The sequence below is a fragment of the Pelobates fuscus genome, chromosome 8 (genome assembly GCF_036172605.1).
Source record: "Pelobates fuscus isolate aPelFus1 chromosome 8, aPelFus1.pri, whole genome shotgun sequence".
Classification (NCBI taxonomy): domain Eukaryota; kingdom Metazoa; phylum Chordata; class Amphibia; order Anura; family Pelobatidae; genus Pelobates; species Pelobates fuscus.
In genome coordinates this window covers 137,681,199-137,707,497 of record NC_086324.1, presented here as the reverse complement: position 1 = coordinate 137,707,497, position 26,299 = coordinate 137,681,199, and the positions used below count along the sequence as shown (strand labels likewise).

General features: G+C 41.0%; 1 protein-coding gene across 1 annotated transcript in view; it reads right to left on the bottom strand.

Moving 5' to 3' along the window:
- The window catches only part of LMTK2 (lemur tyrosine kinase 2), an 86,573-nt gene that overhangs the window by 35,179 nt on the left and 25,095 nt on the right, over nucleotides 1-26,299 (bottom strand). The window contains exons 4-6 of the mRNA XM_063430342.1: nucleotides 23,416-23,489; nucleotides 20,856-20,974; nucleotides 20,589-20,676 (exon numbers count right to left, since the gene is read on the bottom strand). Coding sequence (XP_063286412.1) covers nucleotides 20,589-20,676; nucleotides 20,856-20,974; nucleotides 23,416-23,489 — 281 coding nt within the window. The remainder of the gene's footprint in view (nucleotides 1-20,588; nucleotides 20,677-20,855; nucleotides 20,975-23,415; nucleotides 23,490-26,299) is intronic.

Below are 26,299 nucleotides of genomic sequence, written 5' to 3'. Positions count from 1 at the left end.
CATGTAGTTGTAACCAGACAAGTTGGACACACAAGAACAGAGGGGCTGAGGGCCCTGCTCAATGAGCTTACAAGCTAGAGGGAGTGGGGAATAATGTCACAAAAAAGTAAGGATAGTATTAGACTAGTGACAGTTGCAGAATAGGAAACAGTCGGGAGCTATTAACCGTTTAAGTGATATGCTTTTATGAAGAAGTGGGTTTTTAACGATTTTTTGAAGAAGTGGAGACTGGGTGAGCATCTAACGGAGGAGGGAAGAGAGTTCTACAGGAACGGTGCAGCCCTCGAGAAATATTGAAGGTGAGCATCAGAGGTGGGAGTACGGACAGAAGATACACGTAAGTCTTCAGCAGATCGTAAGGGCCTAGACGGTGTGGTGGAATCTCGGTAAAAATAAATTTAGTAGGCCGAGATTACCACGTGGCATGTGTACGTGCATATGCTGACGTATCGATCAGTTGGTTGCACGAGGCAAGATACGATCAGTAGTGTACGGAGCATGTGCAAGAATACAGGATGTAGTATTTCCCTCCTCCATTGTGCTGGACAGGCCATGCGGTCAAGCAGGAAGTTAATTCTTATTTGTATTGATTGGTCAAGAGAATGTGCGGGTGGAGCTTAATATGGGAGGAGTTATGTGCCTATATAAGGAGCCTGCACTATTGTCCGGGGCTCAGAACTTGCTGTATTTTGGTGACACTAGTCCCTCTGAGTCCCGATCGGTGATCCAATAAAGAATCTCTTCCTTCCTGAAGAAACCTGTGTCCATCTCTCTGTGCTTCGCTTCCGTCAGTTTCTCCGGTATCATTTGGTGCATTGGCCGGGAAGCTCATCGTTCAACGGTAGCTGAGAGGCAGAGGCGTGAGACGGTCTATCTTTGCCCACGTTCTCTACGGCTGCACCCCTGAACTTCTGCGTGGACCTCCCTTCGTCTCGGCGCCACTGGTCTGTTGTCCAGGAGATCATCGGCCTCTACGTAAGAAGTGCTGGGGTGTCCCCGTCGATGAGTGTGAACTCAGGTTCAGGAACGAGGAGGTAAGACAACTGCTGTTTTAGACGGCAGACCCACTAGGGGTATACCGATTGTGCGGTAGGCCCATAAGGGGTTTGAATTGTGTATGGAATCTGCCCCCTCTGTCGGAGGGAAGGAGCGAAGGCGCACCGCTCGATCGAACGCTCTTTAGTCAGACCGTTTGATTTTGTTAGTCAGGCGGGGTTCTGGTGTAAATAGCCCTAGCCGGACACCGGTGTCTTGTCTAGACTAGCGTTCTAGGGTGTATATTTTGTTCGCTAGGTCGGAGGGACCGGGAGACTAAGCGGCATCTGTGTAAATTCGGTTCGCTAGCTCTCAACCTATCTTGGCTAAGTGGGAAGGCGTGTAAATTTGGAACCCACTAGATTTTTGATAGTAATCGACTAAGAGGCGTCTGTGTAAATTCGGTCCTCTAGCTCGCTATATGTGGTGCTTGGGCAGTGTGGCTAACCAAAACGGATGTAGATAGTTTTAGGTAGTCCATTCAAGGTACTGGCCAATAGTTTAGTTGGGAATTGTAAATGTGTTAAAGATTGTTTAGTAAAGCGTATATCTTGTTAGATAGCGCGAGCTCAGCCGTCTAGCGAGAGTGTTAATAGTGTGTTGCTGTATCATAGTGCACGGTACCATAACCCTGTATATTTACTGACACTGTATATAAGTACTAATCACTGTCGTCCATTGCATGTTTAACACCATAACCACTAATAATTGTATTGTGACCTTAAATTGTGCTTTGACCTATGCTAACCGTACTGTAACCGCTATTTGTAAAAGACGATGTTACTGGGGTGTGTTATAGACGGGTAATTCATATATAGAGAATTATAGCGTGGGTGACTGTATAGTTTCGCCAAAGGGCATAATATTGATTATTTAGTGACTGGTGTAACAGCTGTGTGTGTACGGGAATTCCCTGAGTGTTTATTGTGTTATTGTGTACGTTTCACTTGGTAACCGTACCACGTGGTGCTGTTGCCAGAGGAAACGGGTGTGACTGTTGAATAGTACGCGTGCATAGTATTCGTTGTCAGCGACGTTCCATTGATAAGTATGGGCGCGTCGCAGTCAACGATTCCGGATCCCTTAGGTTGTATGGTGAAGAATTTTAAAAAGGGATTCAAAACATGTGATTTTGGGGTTAAAATGTCTCCTGTACGTTTGGTCACTTTGTGTACTAGGGAGTGGCCTACTTTGGTTGCGGCATGGCCGCCACGTGGCAGTTTGGATCCAACTCTGGTACAGCGCTTACACGTGGCTGTATCGGGTAGGCCTGAACTTTACGGGCAGTTTCCTTATATTGATTGTTGGAGACAGGCCGTAAATGACTCGCCAAAATGGATCCAGACATGCCACGAGGAGCAATGTCGCCTCATGGTGGCTAGGACTTGTTTGTCCACTAGGACTGGTATTAGGCCCATTTTGGACACGCCCCCTGAGTCCGAGATCCCTTTGCCGCCCCCTTACTTTCCTTTAAGAGGAAGTGACGCAAATGCAGGAAGTCCTGCACCCCTTCCCTCATTGCCCTCATCCACTTCCGCTTCCTCCTCCAGAACAGAATCCACCCCCTCTCGTACTAAATCTCCCCTTTCGGAACTAGAGCCAACCCCCATTAGATCTGAATATCCTGATTTGGCGCCACTTCAGACTTCCGGTCAAGCTTCTTCTAGCTCGGCTCGAAGTGTTTTATTTACTATTTTTTCCCAAAACCAAGCTCCCACATCCTCATGCCCTATTTCTCCCCGACTGGAACCCATAACTGACGCTCCTCCACGTAGCCCCATACTAACCCGACAACTGACCGGTACCCAACAATTAAAACATTATCAGATGCCTCTTCGTCTGAATCCCGGGTCAGCCTATATCGATGCCGCAGGTCAAATGGCACATGCTGACCCAGTCTTCGTATATGTCCCGTTCACGACTACCGATCTCTTAAATTGGAAGACCCACAATTCCTCGTACACTGAGAAACCACAAGCTATGACCGATCTGTTCACCTCAATAGTTCAGACACATAACCCGACATGGGCTGATTGCCAGCAGTTATTAATGACTTTGTTAAATAATGAGGAAAGGAAAAGGATTAACCAAGCGGCCATTAAAGCGCTAGAGGACAGAGCCCGTGCTTTGAATCAAGCCAATCCAGCAGCATGGGCCGCAACACATTATCCTAACACCGATCCCGACTGGAATGTAAATGGTGCTGATATGGTTCAACTCAGAGCCTATAGAGACGCTATAATTGCTGGCATGAAAGCCGGAGGAAAGAAAGCCATTAATATGTCGAAGACAGTTGAGGTGATTCAGAAAAGTGATGAAGCGCCCAGTGTCTTTTATGACCGATTATTGGAGGCATACCGCTTGTATACCCCCTTTAATCCGGAAGACGCAGATAATTCCCGAATGGTGAACTCCGCCTTTGTCAGCCAAGCTTACGGAGATATTAAGCGCAAGCTACAGAAGGGTTTGCAGGTATGTCTATCACCCAACTAATGGAGGTAGCGAATAAAGTGTACATGAACAGGGAAACAGAGACGAAGAAAGAGGAAGAGCGCAAGAATGCGTAAAAAGGCAGATATGCTAGCGGTAGCGATCACAGGCGTAGATAGACGGGGCCCAGATAGAGGCGATAGTAGATGGAATAGGGAGCCTTTGAGTAGGAATCAGTGCGCGTATTGCAAGGAAGAAGGGCATTGGAGAAACGAGTGTCCGCAAAGAGAGCAGTACGAGAGAGACTTACCCAGGGCAGGTTACGGAAACTTTAGAGGCAGAGCGAGAGGTAGAGGAGGCCCCGGAGGGAGTAATGGGAACAGAGGAAGTGTAAGGGAAGATAGGTATTATCCAGCAGCGCAAAGGTCCCGCGATAGAGAAGGTAGGGACTTTGTAGGATTGGCTGACACGGTCATGGAGGACTATTGATACCGACCGGGCTCCATCCCCCTTGGTCGAGCGGAGCCTATGGTCGATGTATCAATAGGGGGAAAAAGGAGTGCGTTCATGATCGACACTGGTGCTGAACATTCAGTGGTGACTAATCTAATTGCTCCTCCATCTGGAAGAACTATTACTGTAATAGGAGCAACTGGAAGAAGTGCTGAAAAACCGGTTCTTAAAAGTCGACTCTGTACATTGGGAGGCCACGTAGTAAAACATCAATTCCTTTATATGCCTGAATGTCCAGTCCAATTGCTGGGACGTGATATGCTATCTAAATTACAAGCGCAGATTACGTTCCTACCAAATGGAACAACATCCTTAAAGTTTAATGGACCTTCAGGTATTATGACATTATCCGTACCAAAGGAAGAAGAGTGGCGACTTTATACAGCGTTGACTAGCCAAAACCCTAGGAGTGATGAGTCCTTATTTAACATACCAGGAGTTTGGGCAGAGAACAACCCACCAGGACTGGCCCGCAATATTCCACCTATTAAAATTGAACTAAAACTTGGGGTTTATCCAGTGAGCCTAAGACAATATCACATCCCGCAGAAGGCTAAGAAGAACATCCAATCTTATCTGGATAAGTTCATACGGTATGGTATCCTAAAATTCTGTACTTCCCCCTGGAACACCCCATTGCTGCCTGTTCAAAAGCCCGGTACAGATGAGTATCGACCTGTGCAGGACTTGAGAGCAGTCAATGATGCGGTTGTTAGTATACACCCAGTTGTACCCAATCCATATAACCTGCTTGCTTTAATTCCGGGCGGGGCTACTTACTTTACAGTCTTAGACCTCAAAGATGCCTTCTTTTGCCTCCGAATTGCCGCAGAAAGTCAATGTATCTTCGCTTTCCAATGGGAAAACGCTGTAACGGGCTCAAAACGCCAAATGACCTGGACAAGACTGCCCCAAGGGTTTAAAAATTCACCTACCCTATTTGGTTCAGCTCTAAGTCAAGATCTACTGGATTTCGAGTCCATCCCAGGAGAGTGTGTATTGTTACAATATGTAGATGACTTGTTGATAGCAGCAGTTACAAAGGAAATATGTCAGCAAGCAACGCACGATCTACTACACATTCTCTGGAAGGCAGGATACAAGGTGTCTAGAAAGAAGGCTCAGTTGTGTTTGCCAACTGTCAAATATCTGGGATTCCATATCTCTGAAGGTCAAAGAATTATGGGGCCAGAGAGAAAAGAAGCTGTGTGCCAAATACCGATACCCAAGAATAGAAGACAAGTGCGAGAATTCTTGGGGGCAGCAGGCTTCTGTAGGATATGGATTCCCAGCTACGCGATACTGGCAAAACCTCTGTATGCAGCTATCAAAGGTACAGAGCACGACCCCTTCTTATGGACTCAAGAACAGCAAACGGCATTTGAAGATGTGAAGAAGGCTTTGATGAGTGCCCCAGCATTAGGTCTACCTGATCACACACGACCATTCTACCTGTATGTACATGAGCAAAGAAGAATGGCTGTGGGAGTATTGACACAGTACTTGGGATCATGGCAAAGACCTGTTGCCTACATGTCTAAGCAACTGGATGCAGTGGCTAGCGGACTTCCACCTTGTCTAAGAGCCGTAGCTGCAGCCGCCCTGCTAGTAGCTGAAGCCGATAAACTCACTCTGGGTCAAGAACTTTATGTACGAGTCCCACATGCAGTACAGACGTTGTTGGATTACAAAGGAAATCATTGGTTTAGTAACAGCCGTATGACCAAGTATCAAGCAATGTTGTGTGAAAACCCAAGAGTGCATTTAGAGACTGTAAACACCTTAAATCCAGCTACCCTTTTGCCACAACCTACTGAAAGTCAACATGATTGTATCATTGTATCCGCTATGCAGGATATGCAGTAACAACAATAGACAAGGTGATAGAAGCTCGGCCACTGGCGAAAGGAACATCAGCACAAAAGGCAGAATTGATAGCACTGACACGAGCGTTACAATTGGCTGAAGGTTTAAGAGTGAACATCTACACGGACTCCAAGTATGCGTTTTTAACCACTCATGCCCACGGAGCTTTGTATAAAGAAAGGACTATTGAATTCAGAAGGCAAAGAAATCAAATATGCAGCTGAAATCCTACAACTATTGGAAGCAGTGTGGGAGCCGAAAGAAGTCGGTATTATACATTGTCGAGCGCATTTGAGAGGAGATGGTGATGTAACTAAAGGAAATCGGATGGCAGACAGTACAGCTAAGCGTGCCGCTGAATCAGGAAGACAGGAGTATGTGGGGCATATAGCTGCTCTTATACCAACTCCACTGTCTCAATGGACTCCAGTTTATACAGCTCAAGAAGAGGAGTGGTTAAAGACTGAACCTGGAAAGTATTTGGAGAACAAATGGTATCAGTTAGAAGATGGAAGAATAGTCATTCCAGCATCACTAGCGGTAGAAATTGTCCAAAATTATCACAACGGGACACATTCTGGGAGAGACAGCACAGAAGAATCTCTCAGAAAACATTTCTACATATCAAGATTGTCCAACTTGACTCAGGCCATTGTACGAAGATGTGTAACGTGTGCTAAAAATAATGCAAGGCAAGGACCAGTAAAGCCACCAGGAGTCCAGTTTATGGGGGGACTCCCCATGTCCGATTTACAAATTGACTATACAGTGATGCCTAAATCGGGTGGACATCGTTACCTGCTGGTAATCGTGTGTACCTATTCAGGCTGGGTAGAAGCATGTCCTACTCGTACAGAGAAAGCAGGAGAAGTTGTGAGATTCCTGCTACGAGAAATAATACCCCGATATGGACTACCCTGCTCTATAGGATCGGACAATGGTCCAGCTTTTGTTCATCAGTGCCTACAGCAACTGACTCATATGCTTGGTATAAAGTGGAGGCTTCATACGGCATATAGACCCCAGAGTTCTGGTAAGGTAGAGAGAATGAATAGAACTATTAAGAATCAGTTGGCTAAAATGTGTCAGGAAACCCAACTTAAGTGTAACGTTCTCTTACCCATAGCTCTATTGCGAATCCGCAGTACACCTACCAGAAGGATGGGCCTCTCTCCTTTTGAAATCATGTATGGGCGACCACCTTGGTAACTTAAGGGGGGACTTGAGTCAGTTGGGAGAAGTAATTACCCGGCAGCAGGTTGTAGAGTTGGGTAAGACTATGGAGGAGGTACAGAAATGGGTACAAGATAGATTACCTGTGAATATTTATCCCCCAGTTCATAGTTACCACCCAGGAGACCAAGTGTGGATTAAAGAGTGGAATAATGTACCGTTAGGGCCCAAGTGGAGAGGTCCTTATGTTGTTCTTTTGTCTACCCCTACAGCGATAAAAGTAGCCGAAGTGACTCCATGGATACATCACTCCAGGGTTAAACCAGCAGCAGTCGATTCTTGGCAAGTTACAGCAGATCCAGAGAATCCCTGCAAGATCCGGTTAAAACGCACGACTCAGTCGGAGTAACGAGGAACTTTGTGGATTACAAAATTTTATTGTTTCAGAGATTTGGTGCGTGAGTGAGAAGGCCATAATAAAGCCTGTCCGCCCACCGACGTATAGTGTATAAGCCAGGGAAAGTCTCGAAGGGACTCCTGTGAAGACGAGCAGAACTCCATTCCCTGCAGCCCTTACATCCTGGAAGCTGAGGTGCCTTCGCACGGACGAAGACTGAGGATGACGACGAAAGATGTGTTTATGATAATGTTTATTTATGTGTATTTTTATATTCAGGAAGGTAGAGGTACCGACACTCCTAGCTGTGAGGTATGCATTAAGACTACAAGAACAGGTAACCATATTTCCCAAACCCTAATTTGGCATTCACAATACGAGTGTAAAGGAGATGTATCAAGATGTAGATACCTAAATATAGAATATAGTGTGTGCCATTTAGGAGTAGGAGAACCTAAGTGCTTCAGTCCAGAGTATCAACCCCGTACAATTTGGTTGACTAGACCGTATTAGAATCCATATATTCTTCGGGTGTTCTGCTATTTGATGCATGTAAGGCGATATCAAGTGGTATGTATATGGGGATCTTAGATGGGAGAGGACGTATGGGTCTAACGATAAATATATTTGTCCCAGTAGTAAAAATAAATATGTGAGTCCTAGATGCCCAAATAGAGATTATAACTTTTGCCCATATTGGTCTTGTGTGGGGTGGGCAACTTGGGGACAGACAGTAGACAAGGACATGATAGTGACTAAGTTGCCTACCAGCCCATATTGTAAGTCTATGGAATGCAATCCAGTCCATATACTTATAAATAACCCCGACAAGTTCTTAGACAAGTATGGTAATTTATTTGGGTTTCAAATATATGGGACGGGTTTAGATCCTGGGACAGTATTGTTTATAGGGATAGAGACTGATACGGTATCCTCCCAGACTCATCAAGTATACCATTCCTTTTATGAAGAGATGAGTATAGATAATAAGATCCCCCATAATGCTAAAAACCTGTTCATTGATTTAGCTGAAAGTATTGCCGGTAGTCTTAATGTTACCAACTGCTATGTGTGTGGAGGTACTAACATGGGAGACCAATGGCCTTGGGAAGCAAAGGAGGTAATGTCCGGTTCTGAGGCAGTTGACCAATTAATATCTACACAAGCCGATTATCATATGAGTGTTAGAGGTAAATCTGAGTGGAGATTAAAGACCTCCATCATAGGTTATGTTTGCATAGCAAGGAAAGGAATGATGTATAATACTTCTGTAGGAGAATTAACTTGTCTAGGGCAAAAAGCTTATGATGATGATACAAAGAATACAACTTGGTGGTCGGCTTCAAATGTCTCAGAACCATCTAACCCGTTTGCTAGATACGCCAATTTAAAGGATGTGTGGTTTGATCTATCCATCACATCTACCTGGAGAGCCCCAGCAAATTTGTACTGGATCTGTGGTAAGAAAGCCTATTCGGAGTTGCCACAGGACTGGGAAGGGGCATGTGTGTTGGGTATGCTCAAACCATCCTTCTTCTTGTTACCTATTGAAACAGGTGAGACTTTAGGTGTTAAAGTGTATGATGTGAATCATAGGAAGAAAAGGGGACCCATAGAAATAGGCGCCTGGGAAGATAATGAATGGCCTCCCCAGCGTATTATAGATTATTATGGGCCAGCCACGTGGGCAGAAGATGGTACCTTTGGTTATAGAACCCCTATTTATATGCTCAACCGTATTATAAGATTACAGGCGGTGGTTGAGATCATTACTAACGAGACATCACAAGCGCTCAATCTTCTAGCGAAGCATAATACCAGGATGAGGACAGCAGTATACCAAAATAGATTAGCCTTGGATTACCTTTTGGCAGTAGAGGGAGGTGTATGTGGGAAGTTTAACCTGAGCAATTGCTGTCTTCAAATAGATGACGAAGGGCAAGCAATAGCTGAGCTTACTAGCCATATGGTTAAACTAGCGCATGTGCCTACTCAGGTATGGAAAGGGTACAATCCAAGCAGTTGGTTTGGTAGCTGGTATGAGTGGTTTGGAGGGCTTAAGGCAGTGGTAGGTGGAGTCCTAATGATTTTAATGTTGTGTCTACTCCTGCCGTGTCTTATACCCTTAGTAGTTAGGTCTGTGCAAAGCCTGATAGAAAATATAGCAGAGAGGAAGGCTGCTGCACAGATAATGGCAATTTATAAATATGAGGCTCTAGATCAGGGAGAACCAATGCAGGAAGATGAGTGTTGAAGATTCACATCATAAGTTAAGTCTGGTCTGGTTCAAGGTAACTTGCGGTGTATGCAAACTAAGGTTAAGTGATGCCTCAAGTAATTGTGAAATATCAAGAGGCATCAAAGGGGGGAATGTGGTGGAATCTCGGTAAAAATAAATTTAGTAGGCAGAGATTACCACGTGGCATGTGTACGTGCATATGCTGACGTATCGATCAGTTGGTTGCACGAGGCAAGATACGATCAGTAGTGTACGGAGCATGTGCAAGAATACAGGATGTAGTATTTCCCTCCTCCATTGTGCTGGACAGGCCATGCGGTCAAGCAGGAAGTTAATTCTTATTTGTATTGATTGGTCAAGAGAATGTGCGGGTGGAGCTTAATATGGGAGGAGTTATGTGCCTATATAAGGAGCCTGCACTATTGTCCGGGGCTCAGAACTTGCTGTATTTTGGTGACACTAGTCCCTCTGAGTCCCAATCGGTGATCCAATAAAGAATCTCTTCCTTCCTGAAGAAACCTGTGTCCATCTCTCTGTGCTTCGCTTCCGTCAGTTTCTCCGGTATCAACGGGACATACTTGTATATAAGGGAGGATAGATAGGTGGGCGCAGCATTATGTAGAGATTTGAAAGCAAGAATCAGAATTCTAAATTGAGCTCTACATCTTATAGGAAGCCAATGTAGGGACTGACAGAAGGGTTAGGTGGTGGTAAAAGGTGAGCAGTAATGTACGATGTACAGTGATTACAAATACATTTGCACACTGTACCTTTGTTTCAAGAGAAAGTAATGAGTAGATACAAGTAACTTACTTTAGGGGTTAAAGGTTTGAATATTTAAATAATTTTCTAGCCTATTTGCTGAGTCATTATGAAGCAGACATAAAACTGGTACTTCTGACTCAAGTTAGTGACTTGACGCTGAACATAGGGAAGCATTTGATTCAATGCTTCACTGTGAAAAGCATTTGACCGGGCAAAGCATAGAATACGTTTTCCACCATTTTTTTTTTTTTTTCAGGGGGCCCTGAATCCAGAGTAGTATACATTTGTATTCCTAAAGCTATAATGTTCTTTAAAGTTGTGGTAATTTTCTTTAGTTACTATACTCTCGTAAAAATTATAACAGATCTTATTTTTACCCTTCTTGTTTTATTTATATTGAACAAGTACTTATGTATGGTATCAAAAGAAAGTTCTCTGTGCCCTTAAAATAAACCCCCCTAACAATATGGGTGGGTGCACTAAATCATTATGCAGGACATTCTGAACATACTGATCTTTAAGGTACAAAAAAAAGCCTTTGTTATGAAGATGTTAGAAAGCATGCACTGTAGACAGCTTGCTTGTTTAGCACCAGGGCACGATAACTGTATGCCTGTGCATAACTTCCTCCAATTTACATAATTAAAAAAAGAAATATTAAATACACTTTCAGTCACTTGACATTGTATAACTGCGGTCCCAGCAGAAAATTTGAGTAGTCTCTAGTTTAAGGAAGCAAAATCCATCAGTTTTTCTTTCTGCCAATTAATTCCCTTATAAACCACTACAGAACCAATTTTAGTCCCAGAGCAAATGTCCCATAAGTTGTTTTTCCCCTCAAAAAATAAAAAATAAAGTGCACAGATGGTTTAGCCAGCTTGAAAGACACAATGACTTGTTAATTGAAAAGCTGGGTACAAACTTTATTTAAAAAAAAAAAAAAAAAGCAAAAAACAAAAACTAGAAAAAATTGTTTTTTTTTGTTTTTTTTCGCCTACAATACATAAGTGAGTGTGACCCATTTACCCATGGCACATGAAAGATACAGCAAACAGATATTCTACTCTTTGATGCTAGGTGGCAGCACATGCTCACACAAAATAAATGCTGCTCTTTAAGCTACTTTGGTGGAATGTTAACTAGGGAAAGTTATAAGTAAGCAAACTACTCCTCAAACACCAATAGCGTGATCATTAACAACTCATCCATCCATTTAGTGAACCCATCATCTAACATTTGTACGTGTGAAAATATTGTACTGTTTAAACGCAATGACGTGAACTTTATCCCTTGGAATGCATGCATAATTTTTTAAATCAAGACAACAAAAAAGATTTTAACAAATAGAATGCATATTAAGGTTATATAGCTTATAATGTTATTTAGATAGGTTGGCAGACAATATATTCAGGAAAAAAATATGAATATTGGCTTATAAAATAAAGATTTAGGAAAGGTGACAAGGGAACTTGGCTACCCAAAAGCATATTTTGCTTATATTGCAAAGCTGCAAAGGAGCTACAAACCTGAAGGCACTGTGAGATAAGCTTTTTTTTTTTTTTTTTAAACCTCTTAAAGCCCAGAGTAAATTACCTGAAGATCTTTTTTGCTGCATAACCACTACAATGAACTGTAGTGATGATGGTGCTTAAAGGGACACTTGTCACCAGGACACTTACACCTGAGAGGGGATATGATAACATTATATAAATATATTTGGGGCCCAATACAAACCATTGCGTGGAAATCTATTCACAAACCGGACTTTGGAATAGGACACAAGGTCATGTGTTTAGACTGGAAGAAAGAAGATTTTGTCTAAGACGAAGAAAATGTTTTTTTACTGTAACAAAAATAAGGATGTGGAATTCTCTGCCTGAAGAAGTGGTTTTATCAGAGTCCATACAGATGTTCAAACAACAAGTAGATGCATACTTGCAAAAACAATATTCAAGGATATAATTTTTCAATGTAGGGTAATAGCTTCTTATTCCAAGGATAAATCTGACTGCCATTCTGGGGTCAAGAAGGAATTTTTTTCCCAGTTTGTTGCAAAATTTGAATTGCTTCAAACTGTTTTTTTTTTTCCTTCTTTCGGGTCAACCGCAAAAAAAACAAATGTGAGGAAGGCTGAACTTGATGGACGCAAGTCACTTTTCAGCTATGTGACCTTATTGTATTGGTTCTGGTGAGTATAATAATTTCCTTCAGGCTTCTTGCAGTAAAAACAGTCTTTTCAAGGAAAATGCAGTGTTTACAATACAGCCTTGTGATAACTTCACTGGCCACTCCTCATATGGCTACTAGAGGTGCTTCCTGAGGCAGTGCTGCACAGCATGCAGCACTACCATTCTGTGTCCTGACTGTTCCTCATAGAGATACATTGATTCAATTCATCTCTATGAGGAGATGCTGATAGGCCAGGGCTGTGTTTGACTTGTGCTGGTTCTGCCCCAGATCTGCAATCCTAAGGGAAAGGATTGCGATTTGCTCAGAGCAACACTTCTGATGTCAGCCAAACATGCAGATCGGGGCAGAGCCAGCAGCTGCAGACTTGAACGAACAAAAGTAAGATTTTACTATATTCAGGGGGTCAAGTGGGTAGGGGGGGGCTAGATGGTAGTTTTAACACTATAGGGTCAGGAATACACATTTGTGTTTCTGACCCTATAGTGTTTCTTTAAAGTGTCCCTTTAAGCGTTCCAAGATCAAATAGGAATCAATACACAAGCAGCAAAAAAAAAACAAAAAAAAACCACTAAACATTTTTTCCACATTCTAAAAATAGGTGAGGATAAAAAAAAAAAAAAAAGAAACCAAGGGCGAAACAGAAAAAAAAAAACAGATACAGTGAACACAAACTGTGCTGGGTGTGAGCTGAACATGAAGAGAAGCTCAGATAAGAACAAGAAAAACTTTAAAACATTAACTACTAAGGTGTTAACCGATCCTGAGATTAAAGCATGATGTTCTGTCATATTAATAAGTACAGAACACAGTGAAGTACAATAATGGTGTGAATTCTAGAAAGATGTATGCAGGGAGGAGGTTGGGGAGCAAGAACGGCTAAAATAGGAGAAGAAAATAGTCTAAGCAAATCTTTGCTTCTCTTGGTCACACTGGATATTCAGATGTATAATTTGCAATTATTAAACTTGGTAGATGTAATGGATGTGTGAGGGGAAAAAAGGAGGGGGGGAGGGGGGAGAAAGACCATTACATCTATAAGAATGGCTTTAATGGCTGCACTCACTGTGAACATTACTACATTGGGGAAATAAAATATTCGGAACTTTCAAATTCAGCTCAAGGATTGGACAAAGTGACAGGAAAAGCCGCAGAATTGAAATTTTGGCCAGGTTTGTATTGATAATGCAGACAGGTAACTTCCAAATTACCCAAAAAGTTGCAAAGGAAAATACCATCGGGACAGTACCTTAACACGCATAGCACCATAACTACAACAATACGCTGAAGTGGATATGTTAATTAAATGGTCAAACCCTATTTTAGCTTTTATTGTCAGCTTCAAGTAAAAATCAGAATTTTGCTTGCTCCTCAGTCCTTTACAAAACACTCCTACAAAGCCAATTAATGCTAGCAAGGATGATGTTCAATAAAAACAAAGGCATGAAGGTCCCCACCCAGAAAATCCATGTTCAGCTACGCCTTTTAAAAACAAGTGTGAGTAAACTGCACAGGAGAGTTACACTGCCTATTACAACACCAGGTTACACCTGAAATACATATTCAGCAATGCATTCAGTTTTAACCCCCTCATGTTAAAAAAATTGCCTACAGGGCACTGGTTAAGAGGCAGTTCTGCCTGAAAGACCTATACGGACCAGGTACATTTTAAATGTAGGAGGTCATAAACTCAAGTACACTACGTACTTTGCAAACGCTGCACTCAAGCTATTCTAATTCATTGTGACACTGCAGTCATTTTCAAGGTTCTTCAGTTTATGTTTAAAGGACCACTCTAGTGCCAGGAAAGCATACTTGTTTTCCTGGCACTAGAGTGCCCTGAGGGTGCCCCCACCCTCAGGGACCTCCTCCCGCCCGGCTCTGGAAAGGGGAAAGGGGTAAAAACTTACCTTTTTCCAGCGCTGGGCGGGGAGCTCTCCTCCTCCTCTCCGCCTCCGTTCCTCATTGCGCGCGCATTCAGCCGGTCACATAGGAAAGCATTCATAATGCTTTCCTATGGACGCTTGCGTGCTCTCACTGTGATTTTCACAGTGAGAATCACGCAAGCGCCTCTAGCGGCTGTCAGTGAGACAGCCACTAGAGGAAATAGGGGAAGGCTTAACTAATTGATAAACATAGCAGTTTCTCTGAAACTGCTATGTTTATAAAAAAATTAGTTAACCCTAGCTGGACCTGGCACCCAGACCACTTCATTAAGCTGAAGTGGTCTGGGTGCCTAGAGTGGTCCTTTAAGTAGCCATCAAACACATATCATAGCCATCAAACACACATCAAATGCGGGAATAAAAATGTAAATCAGTAGAAAAATCTACAGAAAACCACCACTTTTATAATTTAATGCTGAAACGATTCCCTAAACTCCACTGAGCTAACGGAAGAGAAAAGCACTTGACAAGAGATCGCTTGTTCTTCTAAAACTTCATAAATGTTTGAATGAAAAATCATGCATATGGCTTGACCACAAAGGCTTCTCAATGAGAAGTCTCTGATTGGTCAATCTACCAGAATAACCTGGGAGAGAGCGAGAAAGCGAGCGGACAAAGCGAGAGGATGAAAAAAAAAAAAAAAAAAAAAAAGAAGAAGAGGGTTTCAATAACTGCCAACACTAAATTTGCAGCTATTGCAAACTAATCTTTCATATACCACTAAAGAAAACGTGCAAAAGAAAACGCAAGCATGTTTTTCTTTGAAGGTATATCTACTAAGTGGTTACAGTAGTTAGGAAAAGGTTGAGATTCACTGTTATGGAGGAGGCAGCCGGGAAGGGTGGGACATAAAATAGCAAACTGCAACAGAAGTAAACTCTACAAGAAAGTGACAGACCCTTGTAGGGTATGTGCCATTAAGACTTGAAAAACCCACAGTAATCCTTTTTTTAAATTTTGTTTTAAAAAGGGACTTGTGTGTAAACTATAGTTTTAGGAATCACCCATCAAACAGAGAATTGAAGCCAATGAAAACGGTTACAAAAGTGGACAACTGAATTGGGGAACTACCCTAATGCAAATAACCTTGTTTAAATAGTATTGGTTTCCCCTTTTCCTTCTCAACACTTCACCTAAGAAAGGTACAGGGGCCCCAAGATAAATGCAATGCACTGAATTCAAATATGTACTACAATGATTCTGTTACACATGAAAGGAATCTTCTCTTTGTAGGTTTTATTTAACAAGGAAGTGAGATTGCTTGCACTCAATGTACTAAACACACAGTGAAATGTTAAATAGTTACTTATTTTCACAGGTTTTTCTAGATAAACTGAGTACACAATAGCTTGTTTCTTAGAAAAGAAAAGAGGCACATTTTAAGTCTGGTTGATATAAAAGTTATTTCTTAAAGTGCCATTTGGGGGCAGAGTGTTACAACATAGAGCAAACACCATGGAAACTAATTGATTGTGCCAGGGGACTCCTGTTTTAGAACAGCTTTTACTTAAAACCATCAATGTAATCGAAACAAAATCATGAATAAAGATTTGAAAATTGCAGCACTGAGATTAAAGGAACACAATAGGGTCAGGAACACAAACATGCATTCCTGACCCTATAGTGCTAAACCCACCACTTATGTTGCCGTGCTGGCTCCGCCCCCTTTGGGACATCAAAATGGCCGATTTTTAGCCAATCCAATGCTTTCCCGATTTTTAGCCAATCCATCCAATGCTTTCCCGATTGGCTAAAATCGGCGTGGGGCCAAATGCCCTTTTGGACAATCAGGACCTGCTCATAGAGATGCACTGAATCAATGCATCTTCATCAGGAAAATTCAGAGTCTCCATGCAGAGCGTGGGGACGCTGAACGGCAGGGCTGCTTACTGTGCAGTCCTGAGCCAGGAAGCCCCTCCAGTGGCCATCTAAGGAGTGGCCACTTGGAGGTATCCCTGGGGGCAATGTTAACACTGCCTTTTCTCTGAAAAGGGAGCCATTATACTCACCAGAACAACTACATTAAGCTATAGTTGTTCTAGTGACTATAGGGTTCCTTTAACCCCTTAAGGACCAAGCTTCTGGAATAAAAGGGAATCATGACATGTCACACATGTCATGTGTCCTTAAGGGGTTAATGTACATTTGAGCAGTAGTTTTATTTTCTCCTGAGCCATTGCTGTAATATACTATAAGCAGAAAACTACCGTAAATTAAATGAGAGCAGTGGGGCCCATGTTTGGGTTTTTTATTACTGTACAGTAGAGCAGTAAACTGCAGACTTTATTGCAGCCAATTGCAATTACAATTATTTACACTCAGCGCTGTACAACAAGACAAACCTTTAATGCTAAGAAAACCAACCAGAGAAACTGCTATGTTTATAATAGGGTTAATCCAGCCTCCAAATCCTCTAGTGGCTGTCTCACTGACAGCCGCTAGAGGCGCTTGCGTGATTCTCACTGTGAAAATCACAGTGAGAGCACGCAAGCGTCCATAGGAAAGCATTCCTATGAGACCGGCTGAATGCGAGCGCAGCTCTTGCCGCGTGTGCGCATTCAGCCGAAAGGGAGGATCGGAGGCGGAGAGGAGGAGAGCTCCCCGCCCGGCGTTGGAATAAAGTTAAGTTTTAACCCTTTACTCTCACCAGAGCCCGGCGGGAGAGGTCCCTGAGGGTGGGGGCACCCTCAGGGCACTATAGTTCCAGAAAAACAAGTATGTTTTCCTGGCACTATAGTGGTCCTTTAAACCAAAAATATGTTTGCAGAGCACTGACAAGGTAAATCAGACCGTTACATTTCATAGCTTTTGTTCCATGTACAAAACGTTCAAAGGACAGGACCACTGCACCCAGACCACCTGAATTAATATCAAGCAGTCTGAATGAGTTTAATGGCCATTTAAAGCAGAAATTTTCTCTCAAAAGTAAGTTTAGAATAACAGGTCTCTGTAGAAAATGTAATGTATCTGAAGGAGTAACCCTCTTGCAAATATTATTCTTAACTAAACTGCATCTTCATTTGCCCTCCTTAATTTCAAGGATCTATAAAGTATGAAAAATACCAATCGTCATAAAATAAAAAAAAATATATATATATATATATATATTTTTTTTTAAACTAAGCTTGTGGGAGGACATCAATAAAAAGCCAATCTAGATGCATGTGGTGCATTCACTCTCCATTATGTACACTTATGCTCCAAACAACAAAATGTGGCAAATTTGTTTTATGTTATCAATTCTCCAACTCCAGAGGTTTTAGGTTTATTCAGCTGTAGTAAGCAGCTAAAACAGAGAATTATAGGGAAAGATACTTTCACAGAAATTGCATGTCACTAATATACAATTGGCACATAAGTAGCCAAATTCTTACTTTTAAAGAATCAGTAATGGCTTGGTATAGAAGGCTTAAAATAAAAAGAGGAAGATTAATACGATCATATATAAATATATATAAAAGCCATTGGATTTGGTATTTTAAAGCTTCAAAAAGCATTGCATGTAGAGGGGCGGAGCCTGACCGCCATATACAGAGCAGTCGCATAAACCCAGTGCTCCATGCAATAATCTGACTTTCAGCTGTATTGTTGATAAAGCACTGAGCTGACCAGGTTTAATCCTGCCCCTACTTGTTGGCACTCTCGTAGTGGCGCAGGTGGGGCTTATTGGTTTCTCTCCCTGCGACAGTGATAACCGGACCTTCTTGTGGCCTAGGTGGAGGCGTTGGCGAGGTGGCCGATCACCTAGCCCAGGGCTCCCTTGAGCCAGAACATGAAACTGCAGAAGACCATCTGCGAGTCTTCCTCTCCCCCTTCCCCCGGTGAGGGATATCCCACCACCACCAATACTTACCGCAGATACTGTATATGTCTCAGATTACTCAAACCAGCCATCACCATTTCCAATAAGGCGGATGCGATGCTTCAGTTGGCAAAACTTGGAGCCTGTAATGGTCTGGCATAGGACTGGAGTCTCTCAGGCATATCTTGCTACAGCTGGATCTCTCCATCATGCCTTTACATGCTTGAAGTGTTTTGTATTCTAGCTAAACAGCTATCTGCAATCTATTTAGCTTTTAATTATTCCAATTACTGCTGTGTTTATGCCTATATCTCTAGCATGTGTTTTCCAGATTACTTATTACAAAAAAAGGTGCAACGTTCTAGATATGACCCCACTACTCTTTTCTAGCAATGTTGAATCTATTATGTCTTACTCAGCATGCATTCATGAAAATGCACTGCAAAAAAATAAAATAGCATTGCATGTTTGTAAAAGATTTTTTTTTTTTTTTTTAACCCACAAAAGCTGATCCATTTTAATTTATGTTTTCACTTGCTGAAATCACCATCTAAACAAATCAGAATACAGCTGGAATCCAAATAATGGTCAGTTCCCATAAGACAGAATTTTAAACTATACATTGTATTTACCAAATTGCTAGCATGTACATACATAGAAAGTTATTCTTACATTTAAAGGGACACTATACTCACCACAAAAACTAAAGCTTATTGAATTTATTCTGGTTAGTAGACCTTCAGGCTTTTTGCTGTAAGCACTTCAGAGAAAATGCAGTGTTTACATTACAGCCTAGTGATAACTTCACTGGTCACTCCTCACATTAGTGCTGCCTAGAATGCACCACAACATTCAGTGTTTCCACCCTCTGCATGCAGACACTGAACTTTCCTCATAGAGATGCACTGATTCAATTCATCTCTATAAGGAGATGATTGGCCAGGGCTGTGTTTGAATTGTGCTGGCTCTACCCCTGATCTGCCTCCTTAGCAGTCTTAGCCAATCCTATGTGGAAGCATTGTGATTGGATCAGGCCCACCACTTCTGATGAGGTCAGCAGGCAGTGGGCAGATCAAAGGGAAACAGGGACAAAGCAAGCAGTTCCAGACTTGAATACAAATAAGATTTTACTATATTTAGGGAGGCAAGAGGGTTGTTTTGATCCTTTGATGTATACTCTATAACTGGATTAGATCCGTACATCCTTGCCATTCCACAATATGTATGTGTAGGAGCACCTGCAAGCCACTTTGAATTACCCCCTCGCCCCCACAAAAACACTGCAAAAGTAAGAAAGCAATGAAATGTATAGCATATTAGTGACAATTTAACTTCAAATAACAGATCATTTCTGTCCACAAACACAGGAGAAAATCCAAATGTGTAGGGTGATCTGAAATGATCGGTTTCAGATCTTTAAGGCACACAACAGTCTGAATTTTTCAAAATTTTACAAGAGTCAAACTGTTCAAGTGTGTTACTAATAGGTGCGGTTTGATAGCTTTATAAAGCCCTAGTGTTCTCTGGTAGTGGAGAGAACATACAACCTACTACACTCCACACCAGTCTGATAAAGAAAGTATTTTTCTGTATGGCCATTTTCACTTTTTGTGACCTTCATGCTTTATTGTACTAGATTTATCTATTGTTTGCAGAATATTTTCAAAGTATTTGTTTCTTGACTTTATTGATTTTAGAGGAAGGGTAGCAATCAGAAGATCCAAATACGACTTAAAGGGACACTCCAATGGGCAGAAGTAGTCTGGGTGCCTGGAGTGGTCTGGGTGCCAACTCCCACTACCCTTAACCCTGCAAGTGTAATTATTGCAGTTTTTCATAAACTGCAATAATTACATTGCAGGGTTAACTCCACCTCTAGTGGCTGTCTACTAGACAGCCACTAGAGGGCACTTCCTAGTTTCTAGCACAGGTTCCCTGTGCTAGAGCGTCGCTGGAGGTCCTCACGCTGTGTGAGGACCTCCAGCGTCGCTCTATTCCCCATAGGAAAGCATTGAAATGATTTTTCAATGCTTTCCTATGGGGAGACGTAATGCGCATGCGCGGCATTTCCTTTAGTTTCATTAGCATGAATTACAGGTTAAATTCATAGACATATACATTGACACATATTGTGGATGGAAAATACATTTCTCATTTCCTTCCGAATGACTAATGCTCAGTACTAAATATAAGCCTTTTTGCTTGGAGATCCTAAAATAAAGATTATGTACTCACGTAGTCGCATAATTCAAAAACCAGGAGATATGGCATGGTTTCCAGGCACTGTCCAAGACACTGCACAATGTTAGGATGATTAAGAAAGCTGCAAAGACAAATTAAATCATTCTACTGAGACATGGGTTTTGATAAAAGTGGTAAATGTTTTTAAAGAGGAAATCAAAGATATTGAAAGAGTATAGGTTTCCATAAAATAGAAGTGGAATAACTTGGATTATAATTATTCTTCATTTAAAATCCCAGAAAACCACTATGAAAACTCACCTGTATGGCTCTCCATTTTTTATAAATTGTTCTTGTTCTTTTGTATTGGAGCTAGCTTTTAATTCCTTCACAATAACTCTTGCAACACTGTTTTCTCTGTATATCTCTCCAAGAAGAATCTGAAAAGTTAACGAAATGGTGGATCTTTATATAGTCCAAAACATAAAAGGAAGCACACCAGTTCCTCCCTGACTAAAGACAGGTTTGTGAAGGCCATTAAAATAGTTCCTGCTCCAGAAATAGATATTTTACAAACCTTTGATATGTTCTTTTTTACATTAATTGTGTGGGGTGGTGGAAGGGGACAGAGATTAATACAAGGAATTACATAAAATAATCATATTTGCAAAAAAGGTTTTGTTTTTTTAAATTAGTGATTGTACACCATCTCTGCTTGAAATTATACAGGATTCAGGTTAATTTTGCAGTGAAAGAACACTCAGCAGACCAATATAATGATCATTCATAATAGTCATGAGCTTCTTGCAGGAATAGCGTTCTCTAGAGCAGTGTTTTTTTATGTCAAAGTGTGTGTGCCATGAACACGGAGTTCAGGGATGTAATGGGCTCGATACATTTTTTTTTTACTCTGGAAATGTCAATTGGGCTAGAAGTATGCAAATTTCTCTTGTAAGGATTCAATGTAAAAGTGACATTTCTATACTGCTCATTAAAGGTTGGGCAATAGTTGTTTTAATCTTTCATGGGGCTTGGTTATTTTGGTGCAGGTTTTCACTGGGGTGGCACAAATGAACTAAAAGTAATTTCACGACTGTTACAAGCAAAAATATATATTGTTATACATTTTTTATAAAGTCTAAAATAGCATTAGCAAGATATTGGAAAAGTACAGACATCCTCTTTCGGGATAAGATTGGGCATCAAGTTTAGAGGCACCGTGAAACGGAGAGGATATCTTAATATGGGTCAACTACTTTAACCTAAGAATGGGAATATGGGAGAGATGGGTAGCAAATGTGGGGAACTTAAGGATTTACACACACTAATATATATATATATATATATATATATATATATATATATATATATATATATATATATATAATTAGTGTGTGTAAATCCTTAGTTATTTTGTCTTTTCTGCTAATTTTGTTTGTTATAAGGTTAAAGAAACAGGAACAGGTCTTTAAAAAGCCTAAGCAAGATTTGATATTTATCCAATGGTTTAATAAGTAAATGATAGAAAACATGGATTAAAGAATGGTTTAACAAAAAGAAATGCATATATGGATGTATATGCACGACAATACGCTATTAACTTTATTTTTTTTATGTAACAGAAAATACGTAATAGTATGCGATTTGAAATGATTTGTACTTATTTTTGATACAATAATTTGTATACAATTCAAATTCTAAAAAAATTTGACTTTCAAAGAGGCGCATTACATTAAACTGGCCATTTACAGTATTGCTAGTCAAACTTTATTAATTTGCCAGAAAACGTAAATAAAATTCAAAATACTTATGATCTACTGGGAAAAAAAAAAAAAAAACTAAATTTGTATTTCAATACTTGCATTATCATGGCATTACTGAAATACACATCATAGTTAATTTATTTTTAACTCTTTACCTTTTGCTTGCATCAGGCATTTAAAGGAGACACTGATAACATAACTGATACAGTGACTCATAGAATGTTAATTTATAAAACGTTTAATATGCTTGTAACTACATATCTTGTTCTTTATTAAACCATCTCAAGTATGTTGCACGGATTGTTTTTTCTTAAGAATTTAGTCATTCATTATTTCAAACAGCTATGGGACACCAAGCATGAGGTCTCCCACAACATAGGCTCCATCTACACTTTTGAACCAACCATGGCATAAGATGTACCATCTGCATCTTCCACCATTAAAATATATATATATTTATTTATTTTTAAAATACAATAACATCACTCTACATTTTTCAAGTTTCCTTTAAGCAGGTGAAGCAATTTCTCTTTACTTAAAATTTATTTATTTTATTGATCATAGTACAAGTCCCAATTTGCTCCACTGTATAGAATACTATGCTTCATAACTTATATAATCGTTGTCGGGACGCTGCCTGTAACATCACTGATTAACTGGGTCAGTCACACTTGTGAATGAGCTTACAATGCTATCCCATTAACGCCTGGGTTTTACTCAGATCCCAAATGGTAACATTTTATATGAAAAACCAAAATCCCAAGCAGAAGAACCAGAGCTTATAAGAAAATGTTTCTATGATTACATGAAAACTAAAATCCTTTTTTATATCTCTTCAATGACCTGAAATTCTACAAACCCCTAAAATCTCCAGTCATCTAACTCTTCCAGAGACATTATATATTCTGTTATACTAAAGGATACAAATTTCAACCAAGTAATAGTGCAAACTACATGGAGAAATTACCATTACAATTAGGTTTTAATAGATTTTGGGGGCAACAAAAACACATTTTTTTAAAACTTGCTGGAGAAGGAGGAGAGACACACAAAGCCTAGAGCCTTCTCTTCCATTAAGTTAATTTAAAAGGTAAAATAACAATGCAAAACAAACTTACCTTTCCAAACCAGCCACTACCAATTTCCTGAATGTAGCTCAGACTATGGCGAGATATTTGGGACTTAGACACATCTGGTTAGAAACAGAAAAAAGAAAAAAAAGTTACGCCTTGAAGAGTTGATGTCCTATTTGTGAGAAACACTTTAGTTTTATAATGGCAATTTGCGTTCCTTGTCATATATATTGTGTCTGTAAGAAGAGACCGTTTGTCAGCATTTAATTTTTTTGCGTGGGATAGCAGTTACGGCACGAAGAAAATGCGTGGCATTCAGCAGAGTACAACAGGCTTCATTCATAAAGTCCACAAAGACATTCAGGAAGGAAGAGTGAAATGCACAGCTGCAATCTGCCCGATGTCTTCACATATTTTGAGTTACAATCGCAGCAGAGCACAGTTCTATTATGCTCTGGATTTTTGTTTTTAGAGACGATCACAAAAAACAAAAAAACACCTTTACCCATAATTTCAGACTAGACTGAACAAAACCAAAAACTCGCATGCAAGAGTCTATTTATAATAGTTTGGATTAATTTAATTGCTTGCTGGTCCTAGGGAAAGCGACCCATCATGTTGGACAATCTCTATGCGGATTTTTGCTAGTGTGTAAATCTAACAAAATTTACATCTGAGACAAACATTATTTAATATGTGGTCATGTCACAACACCAGTCAATAAAATGCAAGCCTGGTCTAGGCATATCTTAACACCCTAAACTTGAATAAATATGTGATCACCACCAACCTTTAACAGACTAGAGATGTTAAAAATCTAGGTTTAATATAGGAAAATTAAAGGACATACCATGTACAGATAGAAACTGTCAAATCCTCATGGATCTGACAATAATAGGAATAAGTCTATTATTGGATATGCCTGGCTTATGGTAGATTTTTGATACTAACTACTGTGGATGGACAACTAACAGATCTCAGGACGTTTAAGTTTTAATAAAAAAACATTGTTGGGTCATATGAAGTGCAATAGAACTCTAAATCGGAACTAAATTGTACATATTAACCTTGGTTCTAAAACCTGCACAATAGCTAGAGCTGGCTTGAATTTCAGTACTCCAAGTCTAGCAAATCACATTTACATCACACGGAACCAAATTTGACAAACATGTCACAATGCATAACTGAAAACTTTACTTGCATCTGATGTCAAATGAGAAAACAAGCAAAAGTAAATGTTAAGTGGGTCAACCATATTCTCATTTGCAAGAAAGGAGCCGAATACATACACACAACAATAAGGTGCACACAAGCTATTGTTAAGTGGAAGGGTTATTGGTTTGTTATAAGAAAAATAATTTGAATCACTTCATTATGTTAGGTCATAATATTAGGTTTAAACTATACTGGGCATTAACGCTTTTAGGCCATACATACAATATATTGGTGTGAGTAGGGTTAAATTAAAGGTAAACTATAGGCTAGGAATACAAAATTGCATTCCCACACCCCAAAAAGGGTTAAAAACCCTTTCCTCACTTACCGAAATACAGTGCCGATGTCCACCTTTGCGCCTCCATCCCTGACGTCAGTGGACCTAATGTGCATGCACGGCGAGCGCCGCAATCACATCAGGACATACCTACAGGAAAGCATTCATTCAATGACACTCAGGGCTGTATTTGCCACGAGGCAAACAAGGCATTTGCCATGGGCGGAACTCAGGGGGGCAGCAAAAAACACCACTCAAAGCACCCTGGCAAATGCTTTGTTTGCCTCACATCCTTGGGGGCCCAAGAGCCGGCCGCTTAGCCAATCACAGGGCCTCTCCGAGACATTCAACTGCTAATATTCTACCCAGGTTGCGAGGAAGCGCTGTCCTCTGCTCACCCTGCGCTGCCGGGAGCAGGATTATGACATCACACCAGCCCTGGCATCACCAAGCAGTGCGAGAGGGAGCAGAGCAGGAAAAGCTCAGTTCCCTCGCTGTCTTCATTGATCGCCTGCCCACAGAGCCAGCACAGTACAGCCAGCAGCCCACTCAGCCAGAACAGACCAGCAGATACACTGGACCTGATGGACAGGATCATAATTGAGGAGTGTGTGTGTGTGTGTGTGTGTGTCTGTGTCTGTGTCTGGGTCAGCGAGTGTATGGGTGTGTGTGTCTGTGTCTGTGTCAGCGAGTGTATGGGTGTGTGTGTCTGTGTCTGGGTCAGCGAGTGTATGGGTGTGTGTGTCTGTGTCTGGGTCAGCGAGTGTATGGGTGTGTGTGTGTGTCTGGGTCAGCGAGAGTGTGTGTGTGTCCCTCGGTCAGCGAGTGTGTGTGTGTGTGTGTGTGTCTGTGTCTCTCGGTCAGCGAGTGTGTGTGTGTGTGTGTGTGTCTGTGTCCCTCGGTCAGCGAGTGTGTGTGTGTGTGTGTGTGTGTCTGTGTCCCTCGGTCAGCGAGTGTGTGTGTGTGTGTGTCTGTGTCTCTCGGTCAGCGAGTGTCTGTGTGTGTGTCTCGGTCAGCGAGTGTATGTTAGTGTATGTAACAGTGTGTGCGCGCCTGTCAGTGAGTAGGTGTAGAATATTGCATATTCTTGGTTTCTATTGATTAGATATGGATGTCTGGATTGGCATAAGTAACAGATTGTATCAATGAGTCTTTTTCCCTTGTGGATTGGGGGGTCTTGTCCTTATATGGCTAGAGTTATAGTCTGATGTCAGTATGGGCATATCTATATAGTAACTGAACAAATTTCAGGAGTCCAGCAATTACCATCTGCTGTTGAACATCCATGATCATGCAACATCCTTTGTGGTTTTATTATGTATCAGTAACTAAGAATAAACTGTAAGAAACCGTAAATCAGATTGCGTATTATTACTTTTCATTAATAGCGACATATTAATATGGCGAGCCTTTGACCCAAGACTAAATATATATATA